Raw genomic sequence first — 12,709 nt, forward strand, 5'->3', positions numbered from 1 at the left:
CAAAACATAATTTGGGAAAGACAGCTCTATTATCTGTCTCTGGATGAGGTTTCATTTATAGCAAAAATATTAAAACTTTAAATATTTTTCAATATATTCAGAGACAAACTATCATATTTATGCTTGATAGTATACTGAATAAAGTCTAAAAACGTTAGCCTTATACTCAATCCTATCATCCTAGTTTTGTTCTCATCAGTTTTAACATTTAACCCTATGTGCCAGTGAAATTAAATGACTTATGGTTACCCTAATATCCTGTGTGCTTTCGTACCTTTGCGTTTTTAATCATGGGAGTTCCCAGGAAAGAGACCCCTCTCCCCCATTACCATGGTCAAATCTGTTTTGATTTTAACACCACTCCTTCACTTATCTCGCTCTCTAAATCAAAAGTTTTCCAATTTCTTCTTGGTACTCCCATAACATTTGCCATAGTTTGCCTCTTTAATTATCTTTTGTATTCCGTTTTATTTAGAAGTTTGTTAGATGTATGAAGACTTATATGGCACAAGTACTTAGGGAATATTTGGTAAAATTTTAGTGACTAAATCACCAAATCCTATTGATACTTTTGTTACTTTAACCTTTCCTACAATTTCTTTCTTTCTCACTTTACTCTTACGTGCAAGTCCTCGTTATTCATACTTTTACTATAATGGTCTATCTTTGTTCATTTTCCACCAGGCATTTTCCTTTCAGTCAATGCTCCCGAGTACAGAATTACTCCAGTCTTTTAAAAATTGTTCCTTATTGTATATTGAATAAAACTGAAACTCATGCTTAGTAATCAAGACTGTCTACTGAACTAATAAATGTTATTGCTCTTGTTTTCTTACACCTCTTCACAAGCCAGCTCACCAGTGCTAACATATGCCCTATTAATTCTGATACCATGACATGGCCTACGCTGTTTCATATGCTTGGAATCCTCTCCCTCCCATTCTTTTTCAAACCAGGTCCTAGGTTTCCTCTGAGATCTATTTTAAAGATTCATTCTTCCTTCTGACTGTTCTAACTTCCTTCAAATGTCTGCCATATTTTGCATTATCTTAACCCCTCAATGAATTCTGTTCCAAGTTGTCATGACCTTTTTTGTTTGCTCCTGTCAGTTATGTTTTCTTCTTCCACTTATGCTACTTTAGGTCCCCAGCTGAATTTAAAATTTGTTTTAAATCTAGTTGGCCTGCATCATGTTTTAATCACTTTTCGCTAGTTCTAAGATAATATTAGGTGCAGTTGTTAAGCACTCAGCTGCTAACCAAACGGTTAGTGACTCGAACCTACTAACCCTCCATGAAAGAAAGTTGTGACAACCTGCTTTTGTAAAGATTTGTTTTTGTTGTTGTTAAGTACCGTGGAGTCAGTTCCAACTCATAGTGACCTTGCACAGGGTTTCCAGGGCTGCAAATCTTTACGGAAGCAGAAAGCCTCATCTTTCTCCTGCGGAACAGCTGGTAGTTTTGAACTGCCAACCTTGAGGTTAGCAGCCCGATTTGTAACCACTATGCTACCAGAGCTCCTTGTTGTTGTTAAATGCTGTCAATTTGCTTCCAGCCCATAGTGACTTTGTATAGGGTTTCCAAGGCTGCTGCTAAGTGCCATCGAGTCAGTTCTGACTCATAGTGACCCTGTGTAGGATTTCCAAGGAGCGACTGATGAGTTTGAACCACGAACTTTGCAGTTCAAACCGACCTTGCGATCCAGTGCTTATTCTACAGCGCCACACCAGCTGGTAAATTTGAACCACTGACTGCGGTTCAAACCAACTTTGCAATCCAGTGCATTAACCCACAGCACCACACCATGACTCCTCTGTGAAGATTACAGTCTTGGAAACCCTTTGGGGCAGTTCTACTCTCTCCTATAGTGTTGTTATGAGTAGGAGTCAGCTTGATGGTTTGGTTTGGAAGATACTACACTTAAAGATTATTCTTAATAATTGATTGATGAAGATGTATTTCAATACTTTACATTTTAATTTAGCTACTATCTTCAGTGTTTGACAAAATTGACTAAGATTGTACCTTCACATTTTACTTCTGAATCTACGAAAAAAATGAATGTCAAACCTATTGCTATTGAGTTGATTCTGACTCATGTTGTTAGTTGTTAGGTATGAATGAGTTTGTTCTGACTCATATTAACCCTATGCACACAGAATGAAACGCTGACTGGCCTGCATGATCCTCACAATTATTATGTTTGAGCCCATTGCTCTTGTCACTGTGCCAATTCATCTTGTTGGCAGTCTTCCTCACTTTTGGTAACTCTCTACTTTACCAAGCATGATGTCCTTCTCCAAGGTCTAGTCCTCCCTCTTGATAACATATTCAAAGAATGAGCAACGAAGTCTAACCATCCTCACTTCTCAGGAGTATTCTGACTGTACTTCTTCAGAGACAGATTTATTTGTTCTTTGGACAGGTACTTTTCATATTCCTTGATAACATCATAATTCAAATGTATCAATTCTTCTACAGTCTTCCTTATTCATTGTCCAACTTTCACATGTATATGAGGTGGTTGAAAGTACCATGGCTTGTGACAGGCACTCAGTCCTCAAAGTGACACCTTTGCTCTTGAATACTTAAAGAGGCCTTTTGAAGTAGATTTGCCCAGTGCACTATGTTGCTTGACTCATAGTGACTTTGTATAGGGTTTCTGAGACTGAAAATTTTTATGGGAGCAGAGAGCCTCATCTTTCTCCCAAGGAATGACTGGTAGGTGTAAACTGCTAACTCTGAAGGCAGCAGTCTAATGCTAATCCTACAGCATCACCAGGGCCCATTCTGACTCTACATCACCTCTTAAAAAAAAGGAAAGTTCCTACCAACTCTAATTATAAATTTAAAAGTAGTAGAGATAGGTAGAAGACATTTAAATGTGTAATGTACAGATAATTACCTTCTTAAATTCCTAGAATGTGTTCTTGCGATGAATTTCACCTACACTTACAAACTGTTCTGCCTAGATTAACTTAAAAAAATTTGTAATTTGGCCTCCTCTTTCTGGGGACCAGTCATGAGCAAGAAATAAGCTCTCTCTGGTTAGTCATTAATTTTCAGGAGACACCCAGTACCTCTGCTGTCATTGTTAGGTATACAAACAAAGCCTTATAATGATTAGGTAGTGACTTATTTTAGATATGACACAGTCTTAAATTATAGAGTTCTATCATGTATGATTCCTTTCAGGAAAGGCTGGAAGGACACATGAAAATGTGTTTCTTTTTATTCCAGTTGAACTGGCTCCAAAAAAATCCCCCCAAAACAAACAAACAAACAAAACTAGAGCAGTAGTTTATAGGTTTTAAATAGGTAAGTTGCAAGCATACAGGTAAGGTATATTACATTATTTCTGTTGAGAAATAAATGCAAATAAAAGTTCTTTTCGGTCTGTTTTACATAACTTGTGCCAAATACACAATGGAAGTTACTTTTTGAACAAAGTAAATGTATACTCAAAATCCCATTATATTTTAGTCTTAGTTCAGAATTCCTTTTTATAGCATACTTTAACTTTACCTAGTTTTAAGAGTTCTAGATGTGGTGTGCATTGAACTGCAAACCAGAAGACTGATAGTTCAAACCCACCAGCTGCTCTTTATACAGGGTTGCTATAAATTGGAATCAACTTCACAGCACTTAACAACAAAGGATTTAAATAATTCCAGAGTCAATAAACAGATGTATAATCAGTTTATGAACTATACTTTAAAATTGGGTTGTGTAACAAGTGATGTTTATTATTTTTTTAAGAAGCACATTTGTTATTGTTTGTATCAGAAAGTTTGTATAACTTGAATTTGTTGTTGACCCTTAGCTATAAAATAAGCTCACATCTGTTATGCCAATGTTGCACTTATTTTTTGTTTTAAAATAATACACAATATTTGAATAAATGACAATAGCGATAGGAATTTGGTTTATAGCTTTATGATGTACCAAACATTACAATGAAATAAGACATTCAAATGTTGTTGATGTTAAGTGCCACTGAATTGATTCTGCTCATAGTGACCCTGTATAGAATTTCTGAGGCTGTAAATCTTTGTGGCAGCAGAAAGCCTCATCTTTCTCCCATGTAACGGCTGGTGGACTCAAACTGCTGACCTTGTGATTCTCAGTCCAGTACATATCCTCTACAGTCACCATGTTCCAAGAAATATAATAAGTTCAATAACTAGTTTGACAATATCTATAACTCAAAGGATCTATAAAAGCAACAGCTCATTCTAGAAAATATAGTCAATAAATTAGGTTAACGCAGTATAAATCATATGAAGATAATCACGTAGTGGTTACGAGTTGGGCTGTGAACCTTAAGGTCAGCAGTTCGAAACTACTAGCTGTTCCACAGGAAAAAGATGAGGCTTTCTGCTCCTATAAAGATTTACAGCCTCAGAAACCCTGTGCAGGGTCACTATGGTTCGGAATTGACACCACGGTACTTAACAACAACAACATATTCTAAGTAAATACTTCCTCTTTATCTTTCAATATTATTTCATCTCTTCAAAAGCCATATGAGTATTTATGTATCAGTGAGCTCCCAGGATAGTGTCTGAAACACAGTAGGCATTCAATAAGTACTACCAATATAAATGATGACTAGAAATAGGTCTGGATCAAATATTGTTTTTACAATTCCTATTGTATTATGAATGTTCCACATTGCAATCTAGTGCCTTGATAAGGTGAATTCGTTACTATATAATGTGGCTAACTATCATCTTTTATCATTTATTCTCAGGTAATGATAAAGCATGGAGTCCTGGTGTGGCTCTGTGGGTTAATGAGCTGGACTGCAAAGTCAGTTTGAACCTAAAGGTTGGCAGTTCAAGCTCATCAACTGCTGCTTGGAAACCCTATACAGGGTCGCTATGGGTCGGATCCAACTTGACAGCACTTAACAACAACAACAACAATCTTTAGCATTAAAATCAGAAAATACATAGTTCATTAGAACTGGAAGGCACCTTAGAGTGTATTTGAGGGCTTACCCTTAATTTATAAGTGAAAAAAAAATCAGGGCCAAGAGGGCAACAAAACTGGTTCCCAGTCACACAACCTGTGGGAGATCCAAGACTGAACCCTGATCTCCTTGTTCCCAGGCGAGCTTTCCTTCACTGACACCATGATAGTGCTAAGAACTCTAGAATTCTGAGGTAGGTTTCATTCTTCTTTATTACAGTGTTGCATAAGTCAAATCAATATACTTCTTCAAATACTATCTTCCTCATTTCCAAAGAGGCAAGAGTAAATTTTATCAGACTTTAGGATACGCTTTGTAAGTTTATGAAATGGGATTTAATTGTGTACATTATTATTACTTATTGCTCTGAACATTTAATTGTTTATTTAGGATGTCCTGAGTTACACAAATGGTTAAACACTTGACCAGCAGCCTAACAGTTGGTGGTTTAAGTTCAAACTCATCCAGCAATGCCTAAGAAGTCTGGCCTGGTGATTTGCTTTTGAAGGGACACAGCCTTGAAAACAATATGAAGGAGCTTTATTCTGCATAACTGAGGTTGCCATGAGTCAGAATTGATTCAACAGTAACCAACAATAAAAACAAAATTGTTTATTTTAATCTGCCTCTTTTGCACTATTTTATGGACTTAGTGCTCAATCCTTTAGGAAGAAGCCTTGATGGCACAATGGTTAAACACTTGACTGTTAACCTAAAAGAGGGCTGTCAAGCTCACCAGTCATTCCATGGTAGAAAGATGTGGCAGTCTGTTTCCATAAAGATTAGAGCCTTGGAAACAGACCAGTTCTACTCTGTCTAGAAGGTCGCTATGAGTTGTAATCAGCTCAACGGCAATGCTTTAATATTTCAGGAACACTGAAAAATTGTGGTGACATAGACTTACAGACTTTATCTTTAACTAGTATATTCAACCATAGGTCTCTAGGACCACTGACAATAATTTGAAATGTTGTATTGATGAGGACATTTTAAGTCTCATGGTACCTTCCTTGTTGTTCTTCTTGCTGTGTGCCATGGAGTTGATTCCGACTCAAAGCAACCCTGAACAGGATTTCCGAGGCTGTAATCTTTACGGGAGCAGAATGCCCCATCTTTCTCCTGCGGAACAGCTGGTAGTTTCGAACTGCTGACCTTGTGGTTCACAGCCCAATTCATAACCACTACACTACCAGAGCTACCTACCTTCCTTTAGAACTGTAATTAAAGTATTATTCTTAGGGAATATCAAATGTAAATTTGATATTTACCATATTCATTTGCTTCAGATGTCTAGACTTGTAGATGACTTTTCAAAGACTTTTCTTAGGCCAGTTTATTTAATTTTTCTTTGTGGTTGTCACTAATAGAATATGATTACGTCACCAAACACTATCAGATAGAGTAGGGATTATTGTAGGCTTTTATTGCATTAGCCACAGACTTTTTCTGCTAAGAGGACTCCGAGTATAATTATAGGGTAATATTATATTATACTTATTCATGACTTCAAATGAAAAACTATCTCTCACAAATGTAAATATTGTAGTTGACTAAGGTTTATATCTAATCAGATAAGTAATTATAACTAGACTTAGTCCATAGATGTTGAAGGATGCCCATTAATGTGACAAAAAGTTAATCCAAGATATCCTCTCACTACTTAATGTTAGTGAGAAATATAATAATAATGAGGGAAATTGAAATTTGGGGAATGAAAACAATTTTGATATTTGTGAGTATGAATATTAGTTTCTATCATGTGTTTTATTAACTATGGTAGAAGACTGCAGTGAAATCAGTCAGCTTTTTACAAAGAAGTTACAAGCCCATTCAAAAGAGCTTATTAGTAATGGCAGTTAGAGAGTTTACAGGTTTAAATTCATAAGTAAACTAGCAGACTTTCATAACTATAGGAAGAAACTCTCAGTAAAGTAATGTTACATTTGTTGTAATTTCAGTCATCTCTTTAGGTTTAGGACCATGGCACTGTCCTTATGATTCTCCATAGCCTATGTTTGATTAAAAATATACATATATATTTTATTGTGTTTAGATTAAAGTTTACACAGCAGATTAGGTTCCCATTTGATAATTTTTGTACAATTTGTTCCATGACATTGGTTATATTTTTCACAATCTATTGACATTCTCATTATTTCTAGTCTTTTTGCTCTGTTTTCCATTAATCTAACGTCCCTGCCTCTCTTTAGTCTCCTCTTTGTGTAAGGTAAACGTTGGCTATTTGGTTTCATAGAGTGATTATTTAAGATAACTAGTGATATTATTTGTTTTATAAGCAAATCTATTATTTGGATGAAATATGATCACTGGGAGTGACTTCCAAATTCCAAATACAAAAGGTATCTTAAGGAGTCAAAGGCTAGTCTCGGGGGGGTTCCTTTAGTCTCTATTAGTCCAGTAGGTCTGGCTTTTTTTTAAGAATTTGAGTTTTGTTTTACTTTTTTTCTCTCTTCTATCCAGAACCTTCTATTTTGTCCTTGGTCAGAAGGGTCAATAGTAGTAGCCTAGAACCATCAAGTGCTTCTGGTCTTGGGCTAGAGAGGGTGTGATTCATGTGGGCTACTAGTCCTGTGACTAGTTTCTTTTTTAATCTTTGGTTTTCTTCATTCTTTTTAGTTCCAGATGAGTAGAGACCAATAGCTGTATTTGAGATGACTGCTTGCAAACTTTGAAGACCCCAGATGCTACTCATCAAACTAGGATATTGTCTTTATGAGATATGTTACTCCAATTGACTGAGCTATATTCCAATAAACCAATCAGTAAACGAAACTTGGTAAACCAATCTGGCAAAGTGTTTGGTTATATCTAGGTAGTATATGCCACTGTGCTGCTCTCCATTTGTATATGATTTTTAATACCATTGTCCCCAAACTGGCAGTTTTCCTATTGTGAAGTTCTTACTGTAAGATCTCTCTAGGTGACAGTTTAGATAAATATAACATGAATACCATGTATGTAATGGGATGTATTATTTCCAAAGAGTTACATCAACACTGGCCTTGTAGTTAATGGGAACTAAATCGGCTGTGAGGAGATTGAACAACGTCTGTGGTTCCCAGGCATATATCAGTGCCAGGGTGTTTTCAGCCAATGAAACACTTGTACTTCCTTTGAGGAGCTGTGTGTGCTTTGGAAGTTTTCCCATCCCAAACATTTAACTAGTGGTGATAAGACTGTGGAAACATTCTGTACCACCTCTCTTCACTCCCCTTCCCTTCTCTTAGTTCTTCAGTGCCAAATCTACAAGTTTACCTTGTCCTATTAAATGAAATAAAAAGGATACTCATATCATATATAATACTTCTTTTGTCTACCCACCTAAACTAATCATTATCATGAAAAATAAAACACTTGTTTAACAGAACAAATGGAAAGAAAATATATAAAATACATCTTTGGGACTCTGGTACAATGAACAAACTTAGAAATGCCACCAATTCATTTAGATACCACATGGCCAAGTTATACCTACGTTCAGTTGTGCTTTAGATTCATACTGGAAATTTTCAAATGTGTATTTGTCAGATCTTCTTTGACGCATCTTAAATAGTCTGGCACCACGATTACTGAGATGGGATAATTCTTCTAGCATGATGTCTCTGGGGATGCTGACTTTTTTGCCCAGGTCTATGCCATCTACATCTGGAAAACAATATCAATATGTGCATGAAAATCCCCAAAGAAAACATTTTTTAAAATGCTTTTCTAAATTTTATAATTTATTACATGTCATTTGCTAGTGTGGTGATTAAGATAGGGACGTTTTAGTCAGACTGTTGGTTTGAATCCTGGCTCCATGGTTTTCTAACTGCAGGATTATAGATTATGGACTTATTTTCTCTAAATCTCAATCTCCTTATCTCTAAAATGTGGCAAATAATAATAATACCTACCACATAGGGCTGATATCAGAATAAAATAAAGGGAATTATGTAAATCACTTACTATCATAGATTGAATTGTATCTTCCTAAAATATGTGTCAACTTGGCTGGGTCATGATTCTCACTGTTTTGGCAATTATGTAGTGATGCAATGTGGCAATCACGTGATGATTTCCCCATGATGTGATCTGATGTGTTTAACAAATAAGAGGATTAAAGATGGGCTGCATTATCCTTATTCCCATCACAAACCTGATCCAATATCAGAAGTTTCCCAGGAATATAGCCTATAATACCTGTTATCTTATAAGAGATAAAAGGAGAGAGAAGTGAATAGAGAAAGAGAGACCTACTACAACCAAGAAAGAAGATGCAGGAGTGAAGTGGGTCCTTTGCACCTGGGGTCCCGGTACCAAGATGCTCCTAGATCCAGGGAAATATTGATGCCAAGGCACATAAGGATCTCTAAGAAACCTTAGACCTACAGATACTGAAAGGAAGCAAGGATCTTTCTCCAGAGCTAGTGCTCTGTAGAGTCCTGGTGTGGTGATGTAGGATAAGAACTGGACTATAAAGTTGGCTTGAAACACAAAGTTGGAAGTTCAAACCTACCAATTGTTCCTCAGAAACCCCATAGAGGGCCACTATGAGTTGGAACTGACTCTACGACAGTAAACAACAACAGTGTGAGAGAATAAATTTCTGTTAGTCATCTACTTGTGATATTTCTGTCCTAGTGGTGGTGGTGGTTATGTGCCGTGGAATTGGTTCTTACCTATAGTGACCCTGTATAGGGTTTCTGAGGCTATAAATCTTTACAAGACCAGAAAGTCTCATCTTTCTCCCATAGAACCACTGGTAATTTTGAACTGCTGACCTTTGAGGTTAGCAGCCCAACTCATAGATTATGGTACTATGTACCATAGTATCTGGTACATAGAAAAAGTGAACAAAAATTAACTGGCATTATTATTATTAGTATTTAGTCTTTTTATATTGAGTGACCTATCAAATGATACTTTGTTGGTGATTTTACTAAGTTCTATTTTATACTCCACAATTTTATGTCTCATCTAGTTCTGTCCCTATTACCGGAATGCTTATCCTACCATCCCGCCTCAATTCCCTGTCTTCGTCATTACATTATTCATTCTGTATCTAGCACCAAGGTGTCAGTATATAATAGGCAAGTGATAACTATTGAGTGAACAAATCCTTCCAAATCCCACTCAGATTTTATGTCTTTGAATTCCATCCCGAAAATCTCTACTCATAATTATTCATGTCTTTGCTACAGTTCCATGAATCACAATTACTTGTTTTATGGCTCACATTTTACTTTAGGCCTTGTCTTAATCATTTAATTGCTACTGTTGTTAAGTGCAATGGACTCAAGCATATCAACGATTGTGAGGCTGGCGCAGGACCAGGCAATGTTTCATTCTGTTATGCATAGGGTCACTATGAGTTGGTACTGACTTGATGGTACCTACCTAACAAAAACAACAACATGGTTAAGTGCAATGGAATAGTTTGTGATTCATATCAACCCTGTATAGGGTTGCCAAGGCTTTAAATAGTTTTGGGAGCAGAAAACCTCATCTTTGCATTGTGGAGCAACTGGTGGGCTCAAATCAAGGACCGTGTGGTTTGTAGTCTATGCTTATTGTATTAGTATTACTTTCTATTTCCAGCAATGAATGCCTTTTACAAAGTCAAAAAGAGAAGGAACTTTTCCATTTGTTTCTTTGATTTTGACAAGAATCAGGAATTATTCTTTGTAACTGACTGCATTCTTTTGCCACTGTCAAATGCTATTAAATTGCTATTAAATTAGAAAAATTAGTCCAAATGTAAAATAAGTAATATTCTTGTTTGATTAGGTCAGCATGTTTCTTAGAATTCAGGATGGCAAGACTTCGTCTCACATACTTTGGACATGTTATCAGAAAGAACCAGTTCCTGGAGAAGGACATCGTGCTTGGTAAGATGGAGGCTCAGTGAAAAAGAGGAAGACCTCCAACAAATTGGATTGACCCAGTGGCAGCAACAATGGGCTCATACATAACAATTATAAGGATGGTGCAGGACTGGGTAATGTTTTATTCTGTTGTGCATAGAGTTGCTATGAGTTGGAACCAACTCTACTTGACAATAACAGTGTTCAACATCCTTTGATGATGTGACTATTATCCATAATAACTATAATTTTGGGGTGCTTAGGGGTAAAGCAACAGAATTTCTTGTTAAGATTTCTATTTTGTTTTGAAAAATAAAAAAAATCAGTTTTTTGGGTTTTTTTTTTTTTTACAAGTTTTTACATGGTAAGGGACTCTTGTTGTTGCTAAGTGTCGTTGAGTCAGTTCCAACTCATAGTGACCCTGTATAGGCTTTCCAAGGAGTATATGGTGAGCTTGAACTGCCAACCTTACAGTCCAACACATTAACCTGCAGTGCCACACCAAGACTCTACTAATTATAAAAACCATAATATCAAAGCTCTGCTTCTGGAAAGGTGAAGTTAATATGCTTTTATTTATTTATTGACTAAGTTCAACTAAAATCCTAGCATTATGTGTAAAACAAGCATATAAAGACTCTAAAAGGTAGAGAGAAGAAGGCAGACCAGGTTTAAATAAAAAAATCACTGATCCTATCAAGAGCTAGGAAAATCTCAAACTGAATGAAAAAATACAATCAATAGATGTTAACACCAATATGATGGAGATGTGAAAATTATCTATCAAAGACTCTAAAGCAACCAGGATTAAAATGCTTCAACAAGCAATTACAAACATGCTAGAGACAATTTTTTTAAAAAGAAGAAAGATTTTTTACTAAAACAACAAAATAAAAAAGAAAAATATCAGCCAATAAAAGATATAAACAAAAACAAGAAGGAATTCTACCACTGAAAATTTATAACAAAAATGAAAAGTTCTATAGATGAGCTAAATAAAGACTATAAGGAATGAAGGGGAGCAAGAATCAGTAAATGTGGAGAAAAAAAATTAAATTGCCCAATCAGAATAGGGAGAAAATAGACTGAAAAAAAAAAAATAGAAGAAGAATGAACAAAGCTTTAGGGTTCCTTGGCACTATAATACAAGAAGTAACATTTACATCACTAAAATCTCAACAGGAGAAGAGAATGAAGGTGAAACTTTAAAAGTTCTCAAAGAAATAATGGCTGAAAATGTTCTAGATTTGGTACAAAACATAAATCTAGAGATATAAGAAGTTGAGTATTCCTCAAACAGGATCAACACAAAGAACTCCACAAGACAAATCATAATTAAACTTATGGAAACTAAAGAAAAATTTTGAGAGCAGCCAGAGAAAAATTACATTTTACTTATAGGGGAAAAAGAGTTATAATGGTAGTGGATTTCTCATCAGCAACCATGAAAACCAGAATAAAATAGTACAACAATTTTCAGGTGATGAAAGAAAAGATTTGTCAATCCAGAATTTTTATATCCAGCAAAAATATCTTTTGGGAATGAAGGGGAAATCAAGACATTCTCATATGAAGGAAAACTTGAAGGATTTGTCGACAGAAGTCCCACCCTAAAGTACTGGATAAAGGAAGTTCTCTAAATGGAAAGTAAAAAATGAATGAAAGAAACTTGGAACATCAGGTAGGAAGAAAGAATACAGTTGGCAAAAAAATATTGCCAGATACAATAGACTTTCCTGCCTTTCTCCTCTTGAGTTTTCTAAACTATGTTTGATGGTTAAACCAAAGCTGATGATTCAGTATTTAAATCTCAATCAATGTTCCATGTTGCAAAGTACTGTTGAGTTGGTTTTGACTCACAGTGACCC

At 35.7% G+C, this 12,709-nt stretch overlaps 1 protein-coding gene across 1 annotated transcript in view; it reads right to left on the reverse strand.

The window, feature by feature from the left end:
* Positions 1–12,709, reverse strand: part of MYOZ2 (myozenin 2) — a 74,911-nt gene that overhangs the window by 27,786 nt on the left and 34,416 nt on the right. Inside the window, exon 2 of the mRNA XM_006874594.1 lies at positions 8,471–8,640. Coding sequence (XP_006874656.1) covers positions 8,471–8,640 — 170 coding nt within the window. The remainder of the gene's footprint in view (positions 1–8,470; positions 8,641–12,709) is intronic.

Source organism: Chrysochloris asiatica, unplaced genomic scaffold (assembly GCF_000296735.1).
Source record: "Chrysochloris asiatica unplaced genomic scaffold, ChrAsi1.0 scaffold00288, whole genome shotgun sequence".
NCBI classification, from domain to species: Eukaryota; Metazoa; Chordata; class Mammalia; order Afrosoricida; family Chrysochloridae; genus Chrysochloris; species Chrysochloris asiatica.